At 34.4% G+C, this 26,436-nt stretch overlaps 1 protein-coding gene across 11 annotated transcripts in view; it reads left to right on the top strand.

Annotated features, from left to right (window-relative positions):
• Positions 1-26,436, top strand: part of BCAS3 (BCAS3 microtubule associated cell migration factor) — a 591,905-nt gene that overhangs the window by 137,874 nt on the left and 427,595 nt on the right. For all 11 annotated transcript variants that reach the window (XR_005364629.1, XM_038547981.1, XM_038547978.1 and 8 more), the window contains exons 9-11: positions 2,127-2,203; positions 19,086-19,162; positions 25,708-25,791. Coding sequence is in view for 10 of the 11 variants with exons in the window: in XM_038547981.1 (XP_038403909.1) it covers positions 2,127-2,203; positions 19,086-19,162; positions 25,708-25,791 (238 nt within the window). In the remaining variant the exon portion in view is untranslated. The remainder of the gene's footprint in view (positions 1-2,126; positions 2,204-19,085; positions 19,163-25,707; positions 25,792-26,436) is intronic.

Raw genomic sequence — 26,436 nt, 5'->3', positions numbered from 1 at the left:
GTAAGCTCTTCTTCAAGTGTCCTTTGTGCTCTCAGAAAATAGATTACTTGCATTTTTAGCCAAACGGAGACTTGAATACACTTGAAAAGGGAGGTTAAGTACAAATAAGATTTTTACATCCCAATTTACTTGTATTACAAATACACAAATATACTAGAAAATAGAAAAAACACAGTACAGTTTAAAAAAGCATTTCTTGCATTATTTTTTTAAACTCTTATAGTAAATCTGCATTTGTTCCAAGTACTGTGATTCTGGATGATACAGTTAGGCCAACTTTTCTTTTTTTTTTTTTTTAATTTTTATTTATTTATGATAGTCACAGAGAGAGAGAGAGGCAGAGACACAGGCAGAGGGAGAAGCAGGCTCCATGCACCGGGAGCCCGATGTGGGATTCGATCCCGGGTCTCCAGGATCGCGCCCTGGGCCAAAGGCAGGCGCCAAACCGCTGCGCCACCCAGGGATCCCTAGGCCAACTTTTCTTATAACAAATATTTTTGTGTTTATTACTTTTAATTTTAGCCGTGAAGTAATGAGCACATTTACTATTTTAACAGATATAAATTAACTTGAAAATTAATTCAGTTAATCTTTTCATAGTCATAAGTAGTGATTGTGAAACTTGTGAGTAGGAGTAAAAGCAGACAAAGGTGATTTATGAATATGAGATGTCATTAATGAAAAGCGATTATGAAATTCTCTGGATATTTGGTTGATGTAGCAAAGGTTCATATTCTCTCCTTTTTTTAAGAAAAATGAAGATATGTTCAAAAACAAAAAAAATCTGTTGATTTATGTAATTTTTAGAAATTGATTTTTCACTTAGAAGTTGCACGAATTCAGATGTGGTAAGAGTTAGAAGAAAAGCCATACTGTGGGTTTCAGGATACTGCTTAGCTTTTGCTTTATAAAATGTCAAACCTGATTCACCAGGTCTTTCCCTGGTTAATTCTGTAGTTGGTTTGGCAGATCAGCTGTATGGCACAGTCTTTTGGACTTTGCAATATTCATAATAAATTAAACCATCCTGGTGGAAATGATTTTGTATGTTTCTATATTATGGGGACGGGCTGCTTGATTATAAGAATACCTTTTCATCTCTCTTTCTGCATTTCTCTCATTTGAGTTTGTCACCTTCTTATTATGGATTCCCTAAGCCTTTTAACCTGGGTCTGATGATTGGTTGGTTTCTTACGTTAAGTGCCATGACAGAATCATTTATTATGTGTTGTCAGCTGTGTTAAGGATTTTGTTCTGCATTAGCAAATGAACAAGATTAATAAAGCATGGATGTTAAAGACAACATTTTCTTTTTTCCCCACTCATCATTAACATCTGTTACTCAGATTTACCTCCCCCAAATTTGGAAAAAATACTCTGAGTATGTTAAGTATTTAACAATTATAATCTTTTATTTGATTATTAAAATAACTTTGAAATTTGGATCTCTATATTAATGTTATACAGGAGAAATACTCTAAAACAGAATTAATAAAATACATTTTGAATGTATTTTAGAAATTTGATTATAAAATATTTTATAACTAAATTATTTTCCTAATTTTTTTTACGCATCTTGGTTCCTGGAGAAATAATAGTTCATACGGATTCTGATTAATTTTTAATATAGTGAGTCAATCAGAAATGACTCATTTATATTGAATAACAGTTATCTGAGTTTGCTTTCTTTCTTTTTCTCTGGTGTTAGGAAATTCAGCAATCATATTAAGTGACAGGGTACATAAATCCATTTTATGTTTAATTCCATGACTTTGAGCCAGCACTGGAAAAACACTTTTAGTAAATAGCCAGCAGTTTATTGATTTCATACATTCCTGATGAAGATAGATTTATTTGATTTATACTGAATGCAAATAAAATTTTATTTAGAGGAAAATAATGTTTTGAGCTGTAGTTCTGTGACTTTTCTTCTTCTAATCATGTCCCTCTTGATTATGGTAAGGATTTTATGGTTCTGTTTTTACATTTTAAGAGGCTGATGTTTCTTGCCTAAATTGCATTGGTAGATACTTCTTTAAATCTAATGATTTAGCTTATTTATGATTTAACTTACAGAATTTCACATTCTTTTTTTTTTTTTTTGTTTTTTTCCCCTCTAATTTTAGGATCCTCGTTGTAGTCTTGCAGGAGAAAATTGCTGCCTTTGATAGCTGTACTTTCACAAAAAAATTTTTTGTCACAAGTATGTATCAACTTGGTTTATTTCTATAATATGCATTTGAGTTTATACTTTTGATAGAATCATCAAACTTATTGATTGTAATAGTAACATCAGTATTTTGTGGTTATTCAATTATTGTGATATTCCTGTGTTTTCGTGGATCTCTGACTTACTATCTAGTTTTATGGTATGTATTTACAACCCACAACACATTTTTTTCTTGTTATTGAGCAAGCCTGGTACTGTGTTGCCTCAGTTTCTCCTTGTGAGTAATTTGATTAAGTTAGGTTCATGTAGTTATTTCCTACTCTCAAAGCCATTGTTAAGTTACTTCATTAACATAACCTACTTAAAAAGATAACTGGATTATGATACCTGAGGGATTTAAAACTTAAGAGAAATGGGCCAGTCTTTCTTTCTCTTCTTCCTTCTTCTTCCATCTCCCACAACTTGTAGTACTGTTTGAAAGTGCAGGAATAAGTACAGAATCTGGAGCCACACACATACTCACTAATTGGCCAGCTGATTCTTTTTATGAAAGGATTTGGTTCATGCACTTATAGGGGCAGGCAAGTCTAAGATTTGTAGGGCAGGTCAACAGGGTGGAGATCCCGAGAAATGAGTCCAAATAAGTCTGGAGTTAGAATTTACTGCAGAGTTGGTTTTGTTAGAACAGATCTGTTTTGTTACAAGTAGAGAATCCGGCTATATTGCTGTCGTTCTTGAAATATCAACTATTTACATACTTATTCATTAATTGTTTACTTAATATCTACTATGTATTAACTCCTGGGTAGTAGATATTATCTTATCTGATAAGAGATCATGTTCTTGAGATAACTAATACAGTATCATTTATATGTAATTATAAACATATATAATATATAACACATAATTCATAATTTATTGTAACATAGTTTATAATTTGGTAGACTAGGAGGAGGAATTATGACAACTTGTCTCCTTGAACTTGTGATAGTGTCTCAGAGGTCGACAAAGATAATAATGGAGTTCATGTTTACTGAAATATTTTTTGTTTTCTCACAAGGCCTAATGTATACCATTCATATCTCTAGCCCCTGGGACATTAAACTAACACAGTATAGGCTCTCATTAAATATTTCTTGAATGAATGAGTACATTAATCCAGCTGTCATTGATTTTATGGTGATCAGATATTTATTTATGGTTAATAATTATTAAATGTAGATCATTAGGCAGGATCTTATATTGTCACATTCTATATGTAAGAAAATAAGTTTTTGAGTATATATTTGTTAATTAATAACATCTTCATTCACAAATGTATTTTATATATAATATGGGAAACTTTGGATATTACATGGCCTATTTTAGCATATTCTTCTCAGACAGGTCTTATACATTAATATATTTATATTACTCATTATTATAATTAAAACAATTAGAGAAACAGAATGTGTCTAAGGAACCATATGTGAATCTATCCATTACCTCCATATATATGGACTACAGAACAGTGATTCAGGATAGAGTATGAGCACCTCAGCCAGATTCAGATACCAGGTTTTCCTGAGCATTTATCTCACATTTTATCAGTGGTCTTCTGCCCTTCATCATTAATCAAAGATATGTGTGTCTTGGCTTCTGCAAGTCAAATATCTCAGTTGTGACTCCATAGTAATTTTACACTAGAGTCTATATTCCTTGGTAGCTGCTTTTACCTTTTAAAATAAAGTCAGGAGCATAGAGCTACTTTCTTTTTTCTTTTTAAAACATACTAACAGCTTTTGCTGCCTCGGCTGAGTGTAAAATTGAAGGAAAAAAATTCCAAATTATTATATGTTAAGATAGTTTATTTAAATGACAACGTATGTCTTGAAATTTAAACCTTATTTAAACATTAGGCTCTACTGGACTGTGTATGTTGAAAGTGATACTGTACTTGCCAATAGATCTGTTTCTTTCTTTGTAATAAGTGTTGGGTATCAGTGTCTGAAGAGAAGTTAATAAATACAAATAAGTTACTAGAAATCTTTATCTTATAGAGCACATTTAAAATGTAGTTTTTTTGGAAGTAGGTACAAAATATAGATTTTCAGTAATTAAATACCCAGTATAGAATTTTATTTTATTTTATTTTATTTTATTTTATTTTATTTTATTTTATTTTATTTTATTTTTATTTTTATTTTTATTTTTATTTTTTTTTATTCATAGAGACAGAGAGAGAGAGAGAGGCAGAGACACAGGCAGAGGGAGAAGCAGACATCATACAGAGAGCCTGATGTGGGACTCGATCAGGATCACGCCCTGGGCTGCAGGCGGTGCTAAACCGCTGCGCCACTGGGGCTTCCCCCCAGTATAGAATTTTAAAAGAAAAATTAAACTAATTATATGGGAACAATTTAAAATCATTAGATTTAAAAATTTTTTTAATTCAAGTATAATTCAAGAACATACAGTGTTCTATTAGTTTCGGGTGTACAATATAGTAATACAGCAATCCTATACATTACTCAGTGCTTATCATAACAAGTTCACTCTTTTTAAATTATTTTTATTGTTTTAATTTTTTTAAAAAGATTTTGTTTATTTATTCATGAGAGAGAGAGAGAAAGAGAGAAAGAGAGAGAGGCAGAGACACAGGCTGAGGGAGAAGCAGGCTCCATATATGGAGCCCCACGTGGGACTCAATCCTGGGTCTCCAGGATCACACTGAAGGTGGCCCTAAACCGCTGAGCCACCGGGACTGCCCAACAAGTGCACTCTTAATCCTTTTACCTCTTTCGCCCATCCTCCCTGCCCCCTAGTTTGTTCTTTGTATTTAAGGTTTTTTTTGTTTGTTTGTCTCTTCTTTGATCATTTGTTTTGTTTCTTAAACTTCACATATGAGTGAAATCATATATTTGTCTTTCTCTGACTGACTTGTTTCAAGTAGCATAAAATAACTAGATTTATGTATTGAATTTATAATTAGATTTGAATTATGCAGGCTTTGTAATATTTTTGATGCATTGAAATGAGAATAGACCTTTTAGAGTACTCTGTTTTATTGGAGAAAATGGACAAAATTATACGGTAACAGTAGCTTTTAAGCTTAGATGGTCTAATAAAATTTTGCATAAAATGATGTAGATATACTTTATGTCTTTAATTGTATATCTCTTACATATGAATGACATTTGTTTCTACTAACATGAATGTTATGTAACAGATGATGGAAATATATTTGTTTCATTTTTTTCTTCAAGTTCTTATTTAAATTTCAGTTAACATACAGTGTAGCATTAGTTGCAGCTGTAGAATTTAGTGATTCATCACGTACAATAGCCAGTGCTCATCACAAGTGCTGTCCTTTATACCTATCACCCATTTAATCCATACCCCTGCTCATCTCCCCTCCAGTAACCATCAATTTGTTTGCTATAGTTAAGAGTCTGTTTTCTGATTTGCTCTCCCACCCCCATGTTCATGTTTTTTTCTTAAATTCCATCTGAATAAAATCATATGATATTTGTCTTTCTCTGACTTATTTTGCTTAGCATAATACTCTCTAGCTCTATCCCTGTCATTGCAAATGGCAAGATTTCATTCTTTCTGATGGCTAAATAATATTCCTTTATTATTTATATAGGAATATTATTTATAGATTGTGTATATATATATATACACACCACATCTTCTTTACCCATTTATTAGTCAGTGGACATCTGGGCTCTTTCCATAACTTGGGTATTGTTGGTAATGCTATAAACATTGGATTGTAGTATCCCTTCGAATAAGGACCTACATATAAGAATTTTTTTAAAAACCTATAATACCATAGGCTATAAATACAATTTATCTTTTAAAAAGCTTTGTTTTTTGACAATATTTGCCAGTTTTCTGGAGGAATATTTTGCAGTTTGAGATTTTGCAATAGAAGAATTTGTGGAATGTTCTGATTTGGGTCCACTTACAGATTTTCTGTCTGACAGAAAAAAGCAAATACATTAAACTCTTGAATCATTTGGCAGAATGAGTATAAAAACCGGCACATTGTCAAATAATGCAATTAAAGAAATTTCATATATTCTTGGGATTTTACTGTAATTTTTACTATAGCTTCCCAAACCATTTATAGTGGAAATAGGAATGAAAATATCTTTAAGCAAAAGAAGAGCAACTATTCTTCTTAGTTTTCATTCTTACTTGAAATTATGAAGTTCTTGCAGAAAGAAGATAATTTTTTAGTTACCTTTTATATGTGTTTTGATTTTTAATAATTTTTCTTATTTGATAAACATTTAGTGATAAGGTGAAAATATTGTTTTATTAAGTTACTAGTGCCATAGAAATACTATTTTATCTCCTGTCACTTAATTTTTTTTTTTAATTTTGGGAAGTACATACTGTTATTTAAAGAAAGTAGTAGTATAATGAACTGCCATGCACTTACCCAGTTTCAACAATTATCAATTCATGGACAGTCTTTTTCATTTATACCTTTCCAAAAGTCATTACCAAATGATATAATTTATCATCAAAACTGAGGTCTTTTGATTTGAACAAATGCCATACTTAATTTAATTCTGATCAAGTCTGGTAAACATGTATATTAGAAATGTCCTGGACCAATAGGAACATGTATCTTGTACATTTCCTATCATCTAAACTCCCAAGGTTTTTCACACACAAAAACATTTATCAATATCCAATATCCTTGCTAACTCCTTATTTCTACTATTCCTTTTCATGCATATGCATATGCCACCTTTACTTTGAACTCCATTATTCTCTTTCTTTGCAGGTACACTGTTGCTTTATTTTCCTGTCTGAATTGGTCTTTACACTAGCACCTTTCCTTCCTAAAATGTCTTCTTGATCCAGCATTTCTAGGCTCAGTGTCTGTATTGGTTCTAATGTGAACTATTTCCTGACACCTTTAGCTTAAAGCAACCTCTCCTTCTTTTAAGTTTCCAAAGATAGCAATGCCCAAAGTCTGTTGGCAGAACACTAGACCTTCAACATACTGTGGGAATCAGGATGCTCTCATCAAATATACTCAGGAAATGCTTGCCTATTGGAGAATGGCAATGGTGACTGGTATTTTAATCTGCTTAAATTTATTTACTGCATTTCTGTATTTCTTATGTTTATTTGATTACAGACCTCTTCTATTACTCAACACCCTTTGGGAATGCTTTTATTACATGTAATCTTTGCCTCTGTTAAGACACTTAACTTTCTACGTTATTGTATGCATTTTCTGTTTATTTGTTCTATCTTTGCCACTAGACAATGATCTCCTTGAGAGCAAAGTTATTTAGCTTGATTTGGATGAAAGTCTAAATGGAAAATATAGCATATCCATTATATTCTAGCTAACTTTAAATATAACTGATGTTTATTTTTGCTTCTTGTAAGAATAAAACTCAATTTGCTGAAGATGAAAAACATTTATCACAACTGTTTTCTGGTTTCACAGTATCAGGGGGTCCTTTTCCAAGATGTTTAGTTAGCCAGAATAGTTTAGAATGTAGTGCAACTCTGTTACAAGTCATCACATGAGGAAGAAAATTGTTAATTTAGGATTAGTATTGATCTCCAGGAAAAATTATATATAGGTCTGAGCTGGAAATTAATAGTGTTTGGTGGATATTTTAAAAAGTGAATATATATATGTATATATGAGTGAAGTTTCTCCTACATATTGTGTTGGACTAAATCCAGAAAATCTGAAATTTGAAAATTATGTGTTTATAGTCACTGCTCTTGAGTATCTGTCCAGTATCTGTGGAGTATTTCCCCTTTTAGGAATAGGAGCTTCTGTTTTATGAGCCTTTAGGAAGTACAAACTATTAGTGAAGTCTGATAAAAATGAATGGGAGAGTGAATCATTATTACTCTTTCTTTTTTTTTTTTATTACTCTTTCTTAATGCCTTTGTTCTTTGTTTTTTAGTTGATATCCTTTGGGACATTTATTTATTTGAAAGAGAAAGCACAAGCAGGGGAAGGGACAGAGGGAGTCTGCCTCTCCCCACTGAGCAGGGAGTTCAACTTCATGAGGCTCAATCCCAGGACCCTGGGATCCTGACCTGAGTTGAAGGCAGCCGCTTAACCAACTGAGTCACCCAGGTGCCCCCTTTGGGACATGCTTGTCATGTAGTCCTAAATGCTTTCCTCTGCATTGCTGGACCACTGAATAGTTGAAATAAGTATTATTAAAGTTTTAGGCTCTCTTCTATTCTGTGAATTGTTCATTATAAGAAGAGATTTAATTGGCTCAGCAGTGTTTATAGTATTGCAGTGAGGTGCTTTATAAGTGACATACTGTTTCATTAGTAAGTCCTGGTCAAGTGGGTTGAGGCCCCCAGAAGTGAATTTTTAGTTATTCCTGATCCATTAGGATTATCACCTCTTCTTTCAGTGTAGTATTTATAAAATGGCTCTCATGATTTGAGGATGCCGTAACACCTATTTAGTGTGTATTTCATTAAATCTGAAATGTATGTTACTTAAAACATTGAATAACAGGCTAATATAAAAGTACAACTATCACTTCTGTGGATAAAATATAGAAATAAGTGTAATAAACTGTGTATTAGAATGCAGTGATATCTTTTGAGGACAGATGTTTAATATAGTTGTTAGAAGGCAGGATAGTACACAGCTTAGGAGAAGAGGGCTGGAAAGGTATATGTGAGGGCTTTTGGATTTCTATAATGTCCTGGGATTTTGTTTGTTTTGTTTTGGGTACTGCTTATGTATGTATATGTTCACTTTGTTGATTTGGGTGCTTCTGTATGTATATTATATTTGAACATATAGTTTACATAAAAACAGAGTTGAGGAAACATTGATAGCAGTGACACCTAAGTTTGTGATTTTTCTCCTTATCCTCTGAGTACTATCTGTTGTAGCATTCCACGACAGCTCTTCCCAAACTCCATCTGTGAATCCTGGACCTATAATGGTAACATACCTCATTTGTATTTGTGTTAAGAAGTAGCTCATTGTTAGTTACATATTATTTTACTTGACTGGAAAACCCTAGAGATTGGATTTATGTGAGTGACGTAGAGTTGGTAAAGTTGATGGTATTTGGCAAATATTTGTATGAAGGAATTTAGCTTCCTGTCTCTGAGAGCAGCTTCATCTAAAGTGATTTATATCAACACATTGAACAAAATTTAGCATAGCCTGATATTTAAGATCAAGGAACAAATGAGCCATTTTCTAACTTGAAAGAAGCTTCTTTTTCTTTAATTACTGCATATTCTACCCACCCGCTTCCTCTACCCAGACTGAAACTTTTAGCAGGTGGAAGAGTCATGTTTCTCTCAATTTGGGCTAGCCCATGTATATAAGCCAGTTTGCTTGAGCACTATAAAGATGTAGCTGAGCCGGTAGGCACACTGAGAATAGTATTTATTGTAGCCCATTTGCTTGTGCCACATTTTTTCTCCAGTGATTGGTTTCTAGTTCTTGAAGAATTAGAACCGACTGAAGCCTACATAGAATGGGAAATTCTCTCCCTAATGAGGATATTGTTTTGATCGCACAAGCATTTGATTTCCAAAGTAGTTTGAAAAGCTCTTGTATAATACAATTGTGAGTGCCTCAGTTATGTATGAATACAATGATGGGACTGTAAAATAAGTAGAGACAGCTGTGTCCATCAGAGAAAGCATCATGGGAATTTATGCCAAAGGGTGGAAGGATCAGGTAAAGAGAGCTGATAGAAAAGTGGAGAGGGAATGCAGCCAATATGATGAGAAAGGAGACACCTTTGTATTTGCCTGTATAGAACTGTGGCCTTGAGCAGCTGTCTGATGTGGAAATTCAAAACCCATGTATGATGAAGAAAACAAAAGACAAGAACTGATAGATGTCATTAGCAGTCATTTCCAGTGTGCTTAAATTGAAAGTTAGATATGAAGTCTCTGGAGAGACCAAAGGATTGTACAGTAGGTAACTCCAGTGGCCTTTGTTTTTACCTTGAGGAGGAAAATTTATTCCTTATAATCCTAATGTTATTTCTTAGTGTTATTATGTGCGTTCCTCATTTATGTTAATGATTGATAACAAATATAAGGAGTTAATTTAAAGGACCCTAAAAATGCAAAATTATTTTTAATTTTGGAAAGAGGGGGTTTCCCTTTAAAAATGTTTAGAATCAGGGGATCCCTGGGTGGCTCAGTGGTTTAGCGCCTGCCTTTGGCTCTGGGTGTGATCCTGGAATCCTGGGATCGAGTCCTGCATCAGGCTCCCTGCATGGAGCCTGCTTCTCCCTCTATGTCTCTGCCTCTCTCTGTGTGTGTCTCTCATGAATAAATAAATAAAATTAAAAAAAAGTTTAGAAGCAAATTTGTAACATTTATTAGGAGAGATTGGCAGGTTAAGGTGAGATCTAAGCTCAGTTCAGGTGCTTGGTACATAGTGGGGACTCAGTATGTGTGCAGTGAAACAACTTGTGATTTTCCTATCCTCTCTGCATAATTCCCATCCATTTAACCTTACACTGGCTACACTGGCTATACTTTCAAATTCATGATATGTTTGGGGTGCCTGGGCGGCTCGGTTAAGCATTCACCTCTTGATTTCAGCTCAGGTCATGATCTCAGGTTCATGAAATTGAGCCCCGCTTTGGGCTCTGCACTCAGTGGGGAATCTGCTTGAGATTCTCTCCCTCCTTCTACCTTTGGCCTTCACCCCATGCTCTCTCTCTCTCCCTAAAATAAATAAATCTTTAAGAAAATTCATGATATGTTTATGTACGTGAAAAATAAAGCAAAAATAAATCAGAAAGCTCATGGAATGTGGAATGTAAGATAGTCAAATAAATCCTGAAGTGGTGTTTAAATATTTTATGTGCTTATATGTCTTTCTGGAGAGAGTGTTCATAGTTTTTTTCTGGACTTCATAGAATACATGGTCTTTTGTGACTGGTATCTTTTACTGAACATAGATAATCATAGTTTATGTTGTAGAATCTATCAGTTCTTTTTTTATTTTTATTGTTTTATAGTTAAACATTTTTTATTTTGTACCGTCAAACAGCAGTTGCCATTAGCTTTCTAATCCCCTCCATCTAAAATACTTCAATAAATGAAATACAATATTCCTAAATATTCCAAACTTCCCTAAATAGATCCCCAAGTTATATTAAATGGGTTATAGAATCCAAGTTGTTTACACTTTAAATTTTTTTTAAAAAATTTAAATTAAATTAATTAACATTTAGTGTATTATTAGTTTCAGAGGTAGGGGTCAGTGGTTCATCAGTCTTATATAATAATCAGTGCTCATTACATCACGTGCCATCCTTAATGTCCATCACCCAGTTACCTCATCTCCCTCCCCTCCCTCCCCTCCACTAACCTATCAGTTCTTTAAAAAAATTTTTTAGGGACTCCTGAGTGGCTCAGTTGGTTGAGCATCTGACTTTTGGTTTTGATTCAGGTTATGATCTCAGGATGGGGAGATTGAGCCCTGCATCGGGCTCTATGCTTAGTGGACAGTATACCTCTCTCCTCTCTCTTCCCCCTCACCAAAATGAACAAATCTTTAAAACAATTTTTTTAGAGACTATTTTTTTTAGAGTGGTTTTAAGTGCACAGCAAAATATAACAGAAGATACAGAGATTTCACCATCCCCACACATGCATAGCGTCTCCCATTATTAGTGTTACTCACCAGAGTGGTACATTTGCTATATTGATGCATCATTATCAACCAGAGTTCATAGTTTACTTTAGGGTTTAGTCTTGGTCTTATACATTCTGTGGATTTGGATAAATGTATAATTGACGTATATCCATTACTGTATTTTTCACTGCCCTAAACATCCTCTGCTCTGCCTGTTCATCTCTGCCCTCCCCATTCCCCCAGCAACCACTGATCTTTTTGTTATCTTCATGGTTTTGCATTTTCTAGAATGTCATGCAGTTGGAATCGTATAGTATGTAGCCTTCTCAGATTGATTTCTGCTTAGTAATATGATTCAAGTTTCTGCCATGTTGCTACTCAACTTCAAAATTTGCTACTATCAAGCTACAGTAATCAAGACAATGTGGTACTGGCAAAAGAATATACAGTTAGATCAATGGAACAGAATAGAGAGCCCAGAAATAGATCTTTGACAAAGGAGCAAAGGTGTAGTACAAGGGAGCAAAGAGAGTCTCTTCAACAAATGGTACTGGCAAACTGAAGCTAGACACAGACCATACATACTTTGCAAAAATTAACTCAAAGTGGATCACAGACCTAAATGTCATACAAAAGTATAAAATTTGTAGAAGATAATGTAGGGAAAATCTAGATGACCTTGTACATAGTGATGACTTTTTAGATATAGCACCAAAGGCGCAATTCATGAAAGAAATAATTGATAAGGTGGGATTCATTAAAATTAAAAACTTATGTTCTGCAAAAGACACTGTTGAAAGAATGAGAAGATAAGCCAGGGACTAGGAGAAAGTCTTTATAAAAGTCACATCAAATAAAGGACTGTTATTCAAAATACACAAAGAATGCTTAAAACTCAACAAGAAGAAAAGAAACCACCAAGTTAAAAAATGCACCAAAAACCTTAACAGCTCACCAGAAAAGATACATAGATGGCAAATAAGCATATGAAAAAATTTCCACATCATATATTATCAGAGAAATTAAAATTAAAGCAACAATGAGATACTACCACATGTCTATTAGACTGGCCAAAATATAGAACACTAACAACAAATGCTGATAAAGATGTGGAGCAGCAGGAACTCCCATAATATTGCTGGTGGGAATGCAAAATTATATAGCCATTTTTTTGAAAGATTTTATTTATTTATTCATGAGAGACACAGAAAGAAAGAGAGAGGCAGAGACACAGGCAGAGGGAGAAGCAGGCTCCATGCAAGGAGCCCAATGCAGGACTTGATCCCTGATCCCCAGGATCACACCCTGGGCTGAAGGAAACCACTGAGCTACCCAGGCTGCCCTATAGCCATTTTTTTTTTTTTTAAGATTTTATTTATTAATGAGAAACAGAGAGAGAGAGAGAGGCAGAAACATAGGCAGAGACAGATGCAGGGCAGGGAGCCCGATGTGGGACTCAATCCCAGGATTCTTGGATCACTCCCTGGGCCGAAAGCAGTCGCTCAACCACTGAGTCACCCAGGTAGGTGTCCCTGATATAGCCATTGTGGAGGATAGTTCAGCAGTTTCTTAAAAAAACTAGACATACTCTTACCATGCAACTTAGCAATCATATTCCTTGGTATTTACCCAAAGGAGTTTTAAATTGTCCACTTAAAAAATTTGTACATAGTTGTTTATTGCAACTTTATTCACATTGCAATTAAGATGCCTATTAGTGGGTGGATGAATAAACAAACTATGGTATATCCAGACAACGGAATGTTACTCTTCTTTTTATTGCTGAATAATATTTGATTGTATTTATCTATTCATTTATCTGTTCATCAAGTGATGGACATTTAGTTTGTTTCCACTTTTGGGCTATTATGAATAATGCTTTCATGAATGAAAGTTTTTTGTGGGCACATTTGCAGTTGATCCTTGAACACCTTGGTGGTTAGGAGTGCCGAATGCATGCATGGTTGAAAATTTGCATATTAACTTTTGACTCTCCAAAAACTTAGCTTCCTGTTAACCAGAAGCCTTATCAATAACATAAACAGTCAGTTAATACATATTCTCTATGTCATATGTATTTTATGTTCTTACAATTAAGTTAGAGAAGATAAAATGTTACTATGAAAATCATAAGGAAGAGAAAATATATCTACAGTACTGTTCTATAAAAAATCCATATATAAGTGGACCTGTGTAGTTCAAACTCATGTTGTTCAAGGGTCAACTGTATTTTCAGTTCTCTTGGGTACAAGTATTTGTGTGGACATATGTTTTCATTTCTCTTAAGTATGCACCTAGGAGTTGAATTGCTGAGTCATATGGTAGTTCTATCATAGTTCTATCCTTAACTATTTGAAGACCTGCCAGGCAGTGGCTGCAATTATATTCCTACCTGCAGTGTATGAAAGTTTGTTTCTCCACATTCTCACTAATGATTGTTACTATTTTTCTTTGATTATAGCCATCGTATTGATGTCTCATAAAATGGTATCTGATTATAATTTTGACTTGTGTTTCCTTGATGGCTAATGATATTGAGCATCTTCTCATGTGTTCATTCACTAGCATATATCTTCTTTGTTAAAATGTATGAGTTATTTGTGGGGTTTTTTTTGAGTTGTAATAGTTCTGTTTATATTTTAGATATAAGTCAGTTATCAGACATGTTTTATAAAACTCCCTTCTGAGTTTTTTCTCTTAGTGATGCCCTTTGAAGCACAAGTGTTTTAGTTTTAATGGAGTCCAGTTTATCTATTTTCTATTTTTAAAGATTTTCTTTGTGAGAGAGAGCAGGAGCAGGGAATAGGGGCAGAGGGAGAGAGAGAAGCTGACTCCCCGCTGAACAGAGAGCTTAATCCCAGGACCTTTGGATCATGACCCGAGGCCTAAGGCAAACACTTAACCAACTGAGCCACCCAGGCACTCCTATCTATTTCTTCTTTTATCACTTGTATTTTTGGTGTCATATCTAAGAAAGCATTGCTTAATCTAAGGATATGAAGATTTTGCCACTGTGTTTTGTTCTAAGACATTAATAATTTAAGATTTTTTGATAGTTTTATGGGATTTTTAAAAATACAAATACAATGTAAACATAAGCTGTCTATTCATTTTTTTCGCATGTAACCTAGCATTGGGATTGGTGACTCTCATGGCCAGCTGAGCTGCTCTTTCCATAGTGGCTTTGAGGTTCTTGGAGGAGACTTTGTGTGTAATCTCTGCAGAGTAAGATTTGGTGCATACCACTAGCATTTCAAGCTTCTTGACATTGTGGACTGGGAACTTCAGAAGCCACTGGGCAGCATGTGCCTTGTTTTCTTGTTGCTCCTATAAGCATTGCTGGGCATCAAGATCTGCCCTGAATCTTCTGTGCACCCTACTGTCAGTGCCTCTGGGTTTCCACCAATTGTGCTTAATTTTGACATATCGGTCCAACTGGTGCCGGATGAACTTCTTGATCTTCCTTTTAACAATCTTGGGCTTCCCCAGAGGTCTGAGGGCAGCCATGATGCCAAGTAGGGGATGGCTGTCATCTCTGTAGGCAGCGCCGAGGAAGAGAAAGTACTTTTAACTTTTTCATTTACGTCTTTGATTCATTTCAAGTTAATTTTTGTATGCAGTGTGAGGTTAGGGTTACATTCTTTGGCATGTGGACGTGCAGTTGACTCATCATCATTTGTTGACAAGACTCTTGTTTCCCCATTGACTTGTCTTGCTACCCTTGTTGGAAGTCAGACGACCATAAATACAGTTATTTGCTTTTTTTTAAAAAAAAGGTCTGAAATCTTTTGAGTCGTCTTTACCAAGAAAAATTAGGCAGTGTCACAGATAGTAGTTAAATCTTTTGTTTTTCAAAATGGATTCAGATCACCTCCTCAGTAGGGGGGTGCCATCTAAAATTGCATGTCTCCTGTGCCTTTCAAAATATTTCTTTAGTAATGGAGGAATCTTCATTTAGTGTGCTTTTCTTGGATCTTACCTTTATTTAAATTTGGAAATCTCAGTTTTTAAAATGTCCAGTTCTCTTATATTGCTGACAAACATTGTAAACATGTTGGAATTAGTCCTAGTATTACAGAGATTTGGGATTTCCCCCCCTCCCCCCCTTGTTTTCAAAGTTTAGCTAGAGGCAATGGTTAATTTTTAAAGGAATCATGCTCATAAAGTTGGGATAGTGCTGAGTGGCTGATGGTCTGCTAATTCCAGGTGTAAAATGTTTTTTGGAGAGCAGAAAAACAATTTGCTTTCATTGATTACACTATAATTCTTGAGATCTACTGAGTTTCTAAAAACACTAACTCCAGAATTGTGAACTACATTTTTCCTTAGTGTCTTCTAGTATTTGGAAAGGAGAATATACTTATTAGGATCTATTGAGATGAGATGAATATCAGAATTGATTGAGAGATTATATTGACTTTAAAGTTCAGGAGATTAGCTGCCTCTAATGTAATGTTGTAGTTCACAAGTGTTTGTTTTTCATTTGGCTCTTTTTTTCATGACATTTTAAGAGGGAGAAATTAAAAAAAAAATTTAAAGGGAGGGAGTTTTCTTTTTTTGGGGGGGGGAGGGAGTTTTCTTATAGGCCATATTTATATTCAGTTCTTTAGCTCTGAAAATATCAATGGAATATGTGTATGAATCAAGTTACTCAGTGGGAGTGTTATAATGAAATCTATGTAAATACTGTACAACATACATTAGAGTGTAATGTCTTTGCACTATTTTAGTGTGCCTTTGTTCTTCGTATGTATCCAGAATATGTGTCCATAATGTGCATTCAGTGGATATAGTATCACAGTTACCTACAGGTCAGTTTTCCCAAAGCTGCAGACATCCCAAACACAGCTCTTTAAACCCTGAAATAAAAAGTTGTTTTTTTTAAAAGATGACTAAAAAATTAGAAAGCTCATATCTTGTGTTTCATATGTACAGACTTTCTCCTAGAGCCGTTGTCTTCTTTACAAGTTCTTTATTTTTATCTTCTTTATAAAGGAAAACACAAAATAGATGGTGATGGAAGAAGCACAAATGAAAACTACTGTGTGAGGGAAGCAGCAGCAGCGTGTGCTTCTTTAGTGCTCTTGAACACCGTGACACTAGCATTTTAGAATGACAACCATTGCTACACATAAGACTTCCTGAATCAGGAAGCATGTAATGCCTGTTTAAGAAAGATATCTATTTTTTTTTAAAAGATTACTCTTTTTTAAAACAGTTTAAAATGAAAGGTCTAAGGATACCTGGGTGGCTTAGTGGTTGAGTGTCTGCCTTCAGCTCAAGGCATGATCCTGGGGTACCAGGATCGAATCCTGCATTGGGCTTCCCACGGAGAGCCTGCTTTTCCCTCTGCCTAGGTCTGCCTCTCTCTCTGTGTCTCTCATGAATAAATAAATAAAATCTTTAAAATGAAAGATATGGCTTTTAAGTGAGTGCACTATTCGAGTATTTGAAAAGTCTTTTTTTATGTAGATAACTCTTTTGCCAGTGTCATATAAACATGCTTTGATTAGGTGCATTTCTTAATTTGTTCAAACATATTTATTAAGTTATGTTCAAGTATTATTCTAGGCAGTGGAGATTCAGCAATGAACACAACAAGTTCTTACTCCTCTAATCAAGTGGGAGGAAGATAAAATAAATTTTAAAATAATAATGTATCACAGACATAAATTATTTTCATTATTGAAAGTAAATCTTAATTTATTATTGTTCTTTTTCTTATTTTTAAGTGTGCTTTTGAATAAAACATGATCATACATTGATAACTCTATTCCCCTTAGGATTGGTAACACAGACTGGGACTTTCTGCTAGGTAGGGAATTGTCAGGTGTACAGTTTACAATTCAGATCATGCTATTTTTTGCTATTCTCATACGATTTATGTAATTTGTTATTTGGCTACAGGAAGAAAAGATTAATTTTTTTTTGTTTTTTTGTTTTTTTGTTTTTGTTTTTTTATTTATTTTTTAATAATTTTTTAAAAAATTTATTTATGATAGTCACAGAGAGAGAGAGAGAGAGAGAGGCAGAGACATAGGCAGAGGGAGAAGCAGGCTCCATGCACCGGGAGCCCGATGTGGGATTCGATCCTGGGTCTCCAGGATCACGCCATGGGCCAAAGGCAGGCGCCAAACCGCTGCGCCACCCAGGGATCCCTGTTTTTGTTTTTTTATTTTTTTATTTTTTTTTAAGAAAAGATTATGTTATGGAATCTTGTCTTTCTCATGATTGTATATAAAATTTAGATTCTAAATTGGGACCTAAACTGTGAAATAGAATACTTCTGTTTGATCCCCTAGTGTACCTTTTAGAGGAAAACATTTGTAAAAATATTAACCAAATACTTGTGGAATGATAAACCGGAAGTTCTTTAGGTTAGGCTTTTTGTGTTGTCTGATTCTGCAGTTGTCTTTGAGTAGTCCTTCTAAAGTCTTGTGAGACAGTGAATATTATTTTTGTGTAGTTGACACATGAGGGTGTTAGACTCAAAGACCTCATTGGCATTGCCAGGTGGGGAGAAGAGACATCTAGGATGACAGATATCACTTACTTGACTGAATTTTGTTTTGCCTTGATTAGTGGAGTTCAGGAAGATGGTATTGAAGTTTACATGCATCGATGGTATTCACTGTCACAACTATGTGATTTACTCTACTTGAGAGGAGAGAACACAATCCTTACTAGTTTGATATTGGCTAGACTAAAATCAAGAAGAATGAAATTGAGTGCTTAATGTAAATACTTAGGATTGTGTAAATTAGTTTTCTATCATCTTTCTATTGAGGCATTCTTTGTGAATTACTTTGCTTCATTGGTGCCGTACTTCATTATTTGTTCTGTTTTTTTCTTCCCACCAGTGTATCATCATTTCCTTTTAGGTGTATGTCTTTGTTATCTTTTGCCTTTAAATTCCTGAACCAATTGTATCCTCTCTCTTTCCTCTCTAAACACTGTTGCTTGACTTATACACTTTGTTTCCTTTTAGCTTCTCTTTCTTGTTCTATCTATATTTTATTGTATAAAATATCCAGTTTTTGCTAAAAATTATTAGCAGTTCTTCCCAGATTTGTTTCTTACTGGAACAACATCAAACAAAAGGAAACTGTAGAGGAGAAAAAAATGAACTTCACTTAGCTATTAAAATAATGACTAGTTTTATGAGAATTTTATGTGAAACTTGAAAATATAAAACCATTTGGCTGTTCTGTTTTTATGGCATCAAAATATGATCCGCCAACAGAAAATTTATTAAGAAATATCTCAATATTGCCATTTCAAAATTTTCAGGCTGCTATCCGTGTCCAGGGCCCAACATGAATCCTATTGCTCTTGGGAGCCGCTGGCTTGCTTATGCAGAAAACAAGGTAAGGCATGGCTCATGTTTGGATTATTTGTAATGGAGCAAGTGTTGAAGACTTTTCCAAAGGTGATTACCAATCAATAATGAGTATTTAACATACTAGTTTGTTTTCTTTGGTTTGACTTTGATATTTTAATTTTTTTAATTTTAATTTTTTTTTTTTTTTTTTTTTTTTTTTTACTTTGATTTTAATTGGGCACTCAGTAGTTATCCTATCTCTGTTTTTTGCTTAGGATCAGTATTTGGGCTCAACCTTAATTTTCTAAGCTTAGTTTTATAGAGAGAGCTTTACTCCATTAAATCTCGGCACAACATTGATACTCCCTTAGTAGTTTCTGTGGAGCTAGAAATCAGGAAGCAGAAATGACTTTTGTTTTTGTTGGTAGATTGGGAACTGAGCCATACAATAATTTAATTGACTTTATGTGTCTACAGCTAAATCTAAACAAGGGTTCAGCCATTTGTCTTAATAATTAAATCACAGGTGATCACATTTTGTTGAATTCTCCAGTTATTTATCAATTTCATTTATCTATTAAGGTCATGATAGTAAATGAAGATATTGTATTTATACACTGAAGGTTTTTTTTAAATGTCCGATTCAAAGCCAAAGACAAATTTAAATTTTTAGAAAGAAAAAGTGAAATCTTTTTTATGTCATGTTGTGCTCTGTATGTGAGTATAGAATGAAATCTAAAGGGGTGCCTGGGTGGCTTGGTCAGTCAAGCGTCTATCTGCCTTCAGCTTGGGTCATGATCATAGGGTCCTCGGAACAAGCCCTGCATTGGGCTCTCTGCTCAGTGGGGAGTCTGCTTCTGCTTCTCCCTGTCCCTTTGTGCTCTCCTTCTCAATCTCTTTCTCTCAAAAAAAAAAAAAAAAAAAAAAAAATCTTAAAAAAATTCTAAAAACTATTATAGACTTCAGGGAAGATTATTTTTTGTTTCATTTTAGCTTACTCATATAGTTATTATATATTAAGAATAATAGGAATAATATTTATTGAAGAGTTCTTGACATAAGTCTGAATATAGCAAGTACAATAATTATCTGGAGAAACCATAGAACATGTGAATCTCTACCTTTTGGAATTCACAAAATCAAAGAAACTACTGAAGAAAGTAATTTTTGTAGATGAATTCCTTGGTGCTTTTCCCGAAATTCTGTTTGTGACAGATATTTTGCATTGTACTGAATGCCATATTTATGCTCCATTATGTTCTTTCTCTTGATTTTTTAGTGTATTTCATAAAACAGCTCTTTTCAAATTATTCTTTTCAAACAAGACAAGAGGCATACAATTCAGTGTGGTAATATAATAGCATCTTCTAATGTTTATATCTGTAATACATTTCCTTGAATGCTGGAGACCTCCAGGAAGATGCATAAATTGTCCTTTGGCTCTTGTAGATGTATTCTCATGTGTGGGAAACTACCCATTTAGAATTGTAGGTGTTATGCAAATAGTTACATACTGTTTTCTAGCAGAAGGAACTCCCTTCATAGATGCATACCTGGGTGTGTGCCAGTTGTTTTGCTTGTCTTGCTTTTGTAGAGATTAGTATCAATATTATCTAGCATTACATACAGAGATCAGAAAGTATAGTGACATCACAAGGAGTTTGCTGATCAGATAGCTGGACCATCCTTTGCAAGAAGTAATTTCAGATCAATGTTTTTAAAATACTTTTAAGTATTTACATAATTGCTAGTATTTATTAACATGATTGCTTTGGTAACAGTACCTGATGGTTTTGGTTTTTGGACTGAGTGTGGAATTGCAAAATTTAATTGAATTTTGGAGTAACAATCTCTTTCAATGAAAATGCTCTTCAACTAAATTTTCAAGCAAGCGGCCATATATACTGATTGGGTTTGTTTTTCAGTGCCTCTCTTTAAATGTACTTTTAACTAGGAAAGCTTACAGAAAAGTTGTAAGAATACAGTACAAATAACACAAAGAACTAAAAAAAAAAAAAAAAAACAAATAACACAAAGCACACTCATGTTCCTTTTACTCAAATAAACCTCTTATTATTTCAGAATAAGTTGCATATATCACATTACCCCTAATTACTTATCAGCCATTTTAATCTTGAGAAAATACTTACCTAATTTACCATCCATATTCCAATTTTATCAATTAACCCTATCATATCATTTGTAGAAATTTTTTTTGTAGTGCAAGATCCAATCTAGAGTCAGGTATTATATTTTGTTGGGATGTCCCCTGAGATTCTTTTAATATGGAAGATTTTACAGTCTTTCTTTTTCTTTTACAGTATTCATGATTTTGAAGGAGACAGCCCCCTACCACTATCCCTTACCATCCCCTCTTTTCTTTATAGTATGATTTTTAGTTTGATTTTTTTTTTTTCATGTTTTCTCTTGATTAGATTCAGGTATACATTTCTGGCTAGAATACTACCTGAATATTGTTCTGTATTTTTCATAGTATCACAGATGGAGGCATGTGATATAGATCTGTCCTTTACTGGTGATACTAATTTTGTATCAAGCTAGACAAGATTTTGTCTAGTTTCTAAAGTGAATAATCCTTATTTTTTTCCCTTGTAACTAATAAGTAACTTGGACAGACCATGAATATATCCTGCTTTTTATACAAATTTTAGCCTAATTTTAGCATCCATTGATGATTTTTGCCTGAGCCAATCTTTACTATGAGCACTGAAAAATAATGGTTTTCCACCTTCATTCTCTACAGCCAGCAGACACTTGACTTTTTTTAAAAAAATATTTTATTTATTTCTTTATTCATGAGAGATACACAGAGAGAGGCAGAGACATAGGCAAAGGGAGAAGCAGGCTCTCCAGCAGGAGCCTGATACAAGACTTGATACCAGGACCCTGGGATCAGGACCTGAGCCAAAGGAAGGTGCTCAATCACTGAGCCACACAGGCATCCTGGCACTTGACTTTCTATTGTAATCAAGAACTTTCCTTTCTCAGTCTTTCTGTATCTGTATTTATTATGGACTTATGGATTCCTATTTCTTAATGTTTTTTAAGTTTTTGTCCTTAATTATTGTGGTTTTTAAATGGTCCCACAATTGACTAGGGAGAGCCTCTTAGGCTGGTTCTTATGACATGGTGACATGCTTTTATCAATTTTTTGTTTAAAAATCCTTTTCCTATTTCCTTACTTGCTTTCATAAGTTCAGGTTCATCTAGTATCTGCCCTGGCTCAGCCCAGGAATCTGCTACTTCTGATTCTCCTGTTCCTTTTAATGGGCCATGGCTTTAGATACTAAGCTTTGTCCAGTAGATGTGCTCATTGTTATGGAGGTGTTTTTGCTTCTAGACACTTTCAGTGGACAAAGTTTTGAAATACATGCATATTATTTACATACACATTCTATATGTACGTAAATTGGTAAATATACATATATACATATACTTGTGCACCTACACACACACACACACATATTTTGGAAATGAAGAGTACATATTGGTATTTCCGTTGGATTCTTTCCTTGCATCCTGTATCTCCTATTTATTTGTCCCTTGTTTTGCATGGGAGACTCTGATAGCAGCACATTTACCTCATTTGTTGAATCCTATTATGGAAAAAGTAATTGCAGAATTGCTTGCTCATACCACTGCAAATAGCAAACCAAATAAAAAGAGTTCAGGATTTTCTTGCAGTTCTGTCCACTCCCATTGCTGCCCCAAACTAGAGATGTGCAAATACTGTGTTCATATATTATTTTGATTAGTTTGTCCTTTATCTCTCCCTTTCTGCCTTCCTTCATTGTTATTAGTTTTCATTTAGTATATAATTTTTAAAGATTTTATTTTTTTATGAGAGAGGGGCACTGGGAGGAGCAGAGGGAGAAGGACAAGTAAGACTCCACACTGAGAACCGAGCCTCATGTGGGGCTCGATCCCAGGACCCTGAGATCATGACCTGAGCTGAAACAGAGTCTGATACTTAACCGACTGAGCCACCCTCATGCCCCTTAAATAATTATTTAATAATGGTTTTATATTTGTTTTATTTACATGCTTGTATATTTCATTATGTTACATACATTTATATTTTTCTTCCCCTCCAAAAGATAACATAATACATGTGCTTTTTTGTACATTACCTTTTTAACTTATAGTTTCTGAAAATTAGTCCATTTTAAGGAGGCTTGCACAATAGAAATTTATGATTTATCTTTAATTTTGATGACTTGAGATGCAAATGTAATTCCTAATGTGCCATAAGTTTTGTTTTATTTATTTATTTATTTATTTATTTATTTATTTATTTATTTATTTATTTATGATTTTATTTATTTATTCATGAGACACACACACACACACACAGAGGCAGAGACACAGGCAGAGGGAGAAGCAGGCTTCATGCAGGGAGCCTGATGTGGGACTCGATCCTGGAACTCCAAGATCATGCCCCAGACGAAAGGCAGGCACTAAACCGCTGAGCCACCCAGGGATCTCGGGTCATAAGTTTTAAACAAAAATTTTGGATTTAGTTATGTTTGTTTAGGAATCTGACTCCGTTTTAGTTGAATTAAAAAAGTGATAGTATTGCTTATTTTTACATATTTAACCTTGATTATTTTAATTATCTGAAGCAGAGAAAAAATGTGGTATTTCCTTTTTTTTTTTTAAAGATTTTATTTATTTATTCATGAGAGACACAGAGAGAGAGAGAGAGAAAGAGAGAGAGAGAGAGAGAGGCAGAGACACAGGTAGAGGGAGAAGCAGGCTCCATGAAGGGAGCCTGAAGCGTGATTCAATCCCGGGTCTCTAGGATCACGCCCTGGGCCAAAGGCGGCACTAAACCGCTGAGCCATCCGGGCTGCCCAAAAGGTGGTATTTCCAAAATAATGTCTTTCCTTGCACATGGGGCAAGAGTCCGCAGAGGGATAGCTTTCATAATTCTTTGGATACATATTTATGAATGAATAAATGAATGAATGAATGAGTGAGAGGGATACTTTAAAAAAAATTTATTTATTTATTCATGAGAGACAGAGAGAGAGAGGCAGAGACACAGGCAGAGGGAGAAGCAGGCTCCATGCAGGGAGCCCAATGTGAGACTTGATCCTGGGACTCCAGGATCATACCCTGAGCCAAAGGCAGATGCTCAACCTGCTGAGCCCCAGGTGTCCCAAGAGGAATACATTTTTATTCATTAAAATGATTACTTTCAAACTCCCTATTTCCTCCTATGTGAAACCACATTTGTAGATCACTTGTCCTTTGGAAAATTCCTCACAGCTGACCTTGAAATCTGCTTAAGCAATAATTTAATGTGCCAGCTTGACATCTCATGGAAGACTTTTAAAGATAATCCATTTTTAACATTATTATGGGTTTGAAGGATTGTTTTCTAATACAGTGTCACTGATGAAGAAAATTTTGATTTTAGAATAAAAGAATTAAAAGTTGGGTAGCCTGGGTGGCTCAGCGGTTTAGCGCCACCTTCAGCCCAGGGTGAGATCCTGGAGACCTGGGATCGAGTCCCACATTGGGCTCCTGGCATGGCTTCTCCCTCTGCCTGTGTCTCTGCGCTCTCTCTCTCTCTGTGTCTCTCATGAATGGATAAATAAAATCTTAAAAAAAAAGAATTAAAAGCTTATTAATATTTATCAAATGATCATGTTTTATATTATTTAAGCATTTTTTGTTTTTATGTTTTGAAAGAGGTAGATTCTATCTGAATTCTGTAAGCCTTTAAAATAATTCGCAACACAATGTGGAGCTGTTCTAAGATTCTACTATTGCCTCTTTATTTTTAAAAAAATTTAAATGAAAAAAAACGTTTAATGTAAAAATCTGGCTAATGAGTTTTTTCCCTTAAAACCTAAATTTAGGAAGTATAGGAGCAATGGAGAATTTAATCCTGATGTATTGCTTAGCATGAGCCAATTGTGTGTGTCAAACTAGTGATTTACTCTGAAAATGGACAGGTTGATTTATTTACATCAGTCATGAGTAAGGGCATGTCTTTTTCATTCTGATGGTAATACCAAGAAGCCCTCTGAAGTGGATAGCTACTGTATGTGTTGTAGTTAATTTATGCATAATTTGTGCCACTTTTTCACTGACTTAATTGAAAATGGAAATATGACAAATTCTTTTGTCTCTTTTTTTTTTAAAGTTTTCTTTTACAGTCTTTATGTAGGAATTAGGAGGACAGAACCTCCAATTTGCTAGCATGTTAAATATTTAATGTTAGGAAGTCAAGTCTAATCCTTTGATTATGTTTTTAAAATTTATTTGTGGAAAGGCTGCCAGATCCCAAATACTACCATTTCAGAGTTTATGAATTCTTAAAGACTGTTCATCTTGTAATTAAAAATTGTATTTGAGCATTAAACTGCCTGAATGGCACCAGTAGATTATATAAAGGGGGGAAGTGTCTCAGCAGGGCTTTTAGCTGTTTGTCTGAGACACTTGTACAAACATTCCCACCCACCACCATCATTCTGCATGGTAAATAAGCTCTGTCCTAATAGCCTGTAGAGTTAAACAGTTTAATAGAAATGCCTTTCTGGCTTCTCTCTCTCTTTCCAGTTGATTCGATGCCATCAGTCCCGTGGTGGAGCCTGTGGAGACAACATTCAGTCTTACACTGCCACGGTCATTAGTGCTGCTAAAGTGAGTATCGAGTAATCCCTGGGAGTTGTGATTTTGTGAAGTAACTATCAGGTTTCTCTCCTGGATTGTATTGAAATGATCCCTTCCCTTTTCATTCACAAATGTGGAATAAACTTAAGTAAGCCAGAATTATTTTGCCACTCATGAGAATTGATGACTAAATGATTAGGTATTTAGTCTCTTAAGGTTCATAAATAATATATTGTTTTCTGTTGCAGTAGTTACAGAGTTTGTATTTATCCAATTCTAAGTATTTAAGTCCATGAGCTAGATTAAAATCTATTATCTAATTAATAACACTTTAGAAAGCAGGTTTGTAAGTTTTAACTAGTGACTTCTGGGTTATTATTATTATTATTTTTTGATTTGCATCATTCTACCTATACCAACCTTCTTTTGTATCTTTGAGCATTGATGAATCTTCTTATATAAAAAGAATGTTATTCCTTAAGAAAACTTGAGTCAAACCCCTGGCACATTCAAAGACTCTTTCATGTCACAGGCCTGCCCCCCTGCATGTTTGTCAAGTGATCTTTTTGTGTGTGTGTGCGAGGGTTAATTTTGATGATGGCTCGTAAACTTTATGCTGATTATAAGGTATTCTTATAATCACTATCCTTTTGAATTGTGAAGTATACAACAAAA

This window comes from Canis lupus, chromosome 9, assembly GCF_011100685.1.
Source record: "Canis lupus familiaris isolate Mischka breed German Shepherd chromosome 9, alternate assembly UU_Cfam_GSD_1.0, whole genome shotgun sequence".
Lineage (NCBI taxonomy): Eukaryota > Metazoa > Chordata > Mammalia > Carnivora > Canidae > Canis > Canis lupus.
This window is presented reverse-complemented; position numbering and strand designations above follow the sequence as displayed.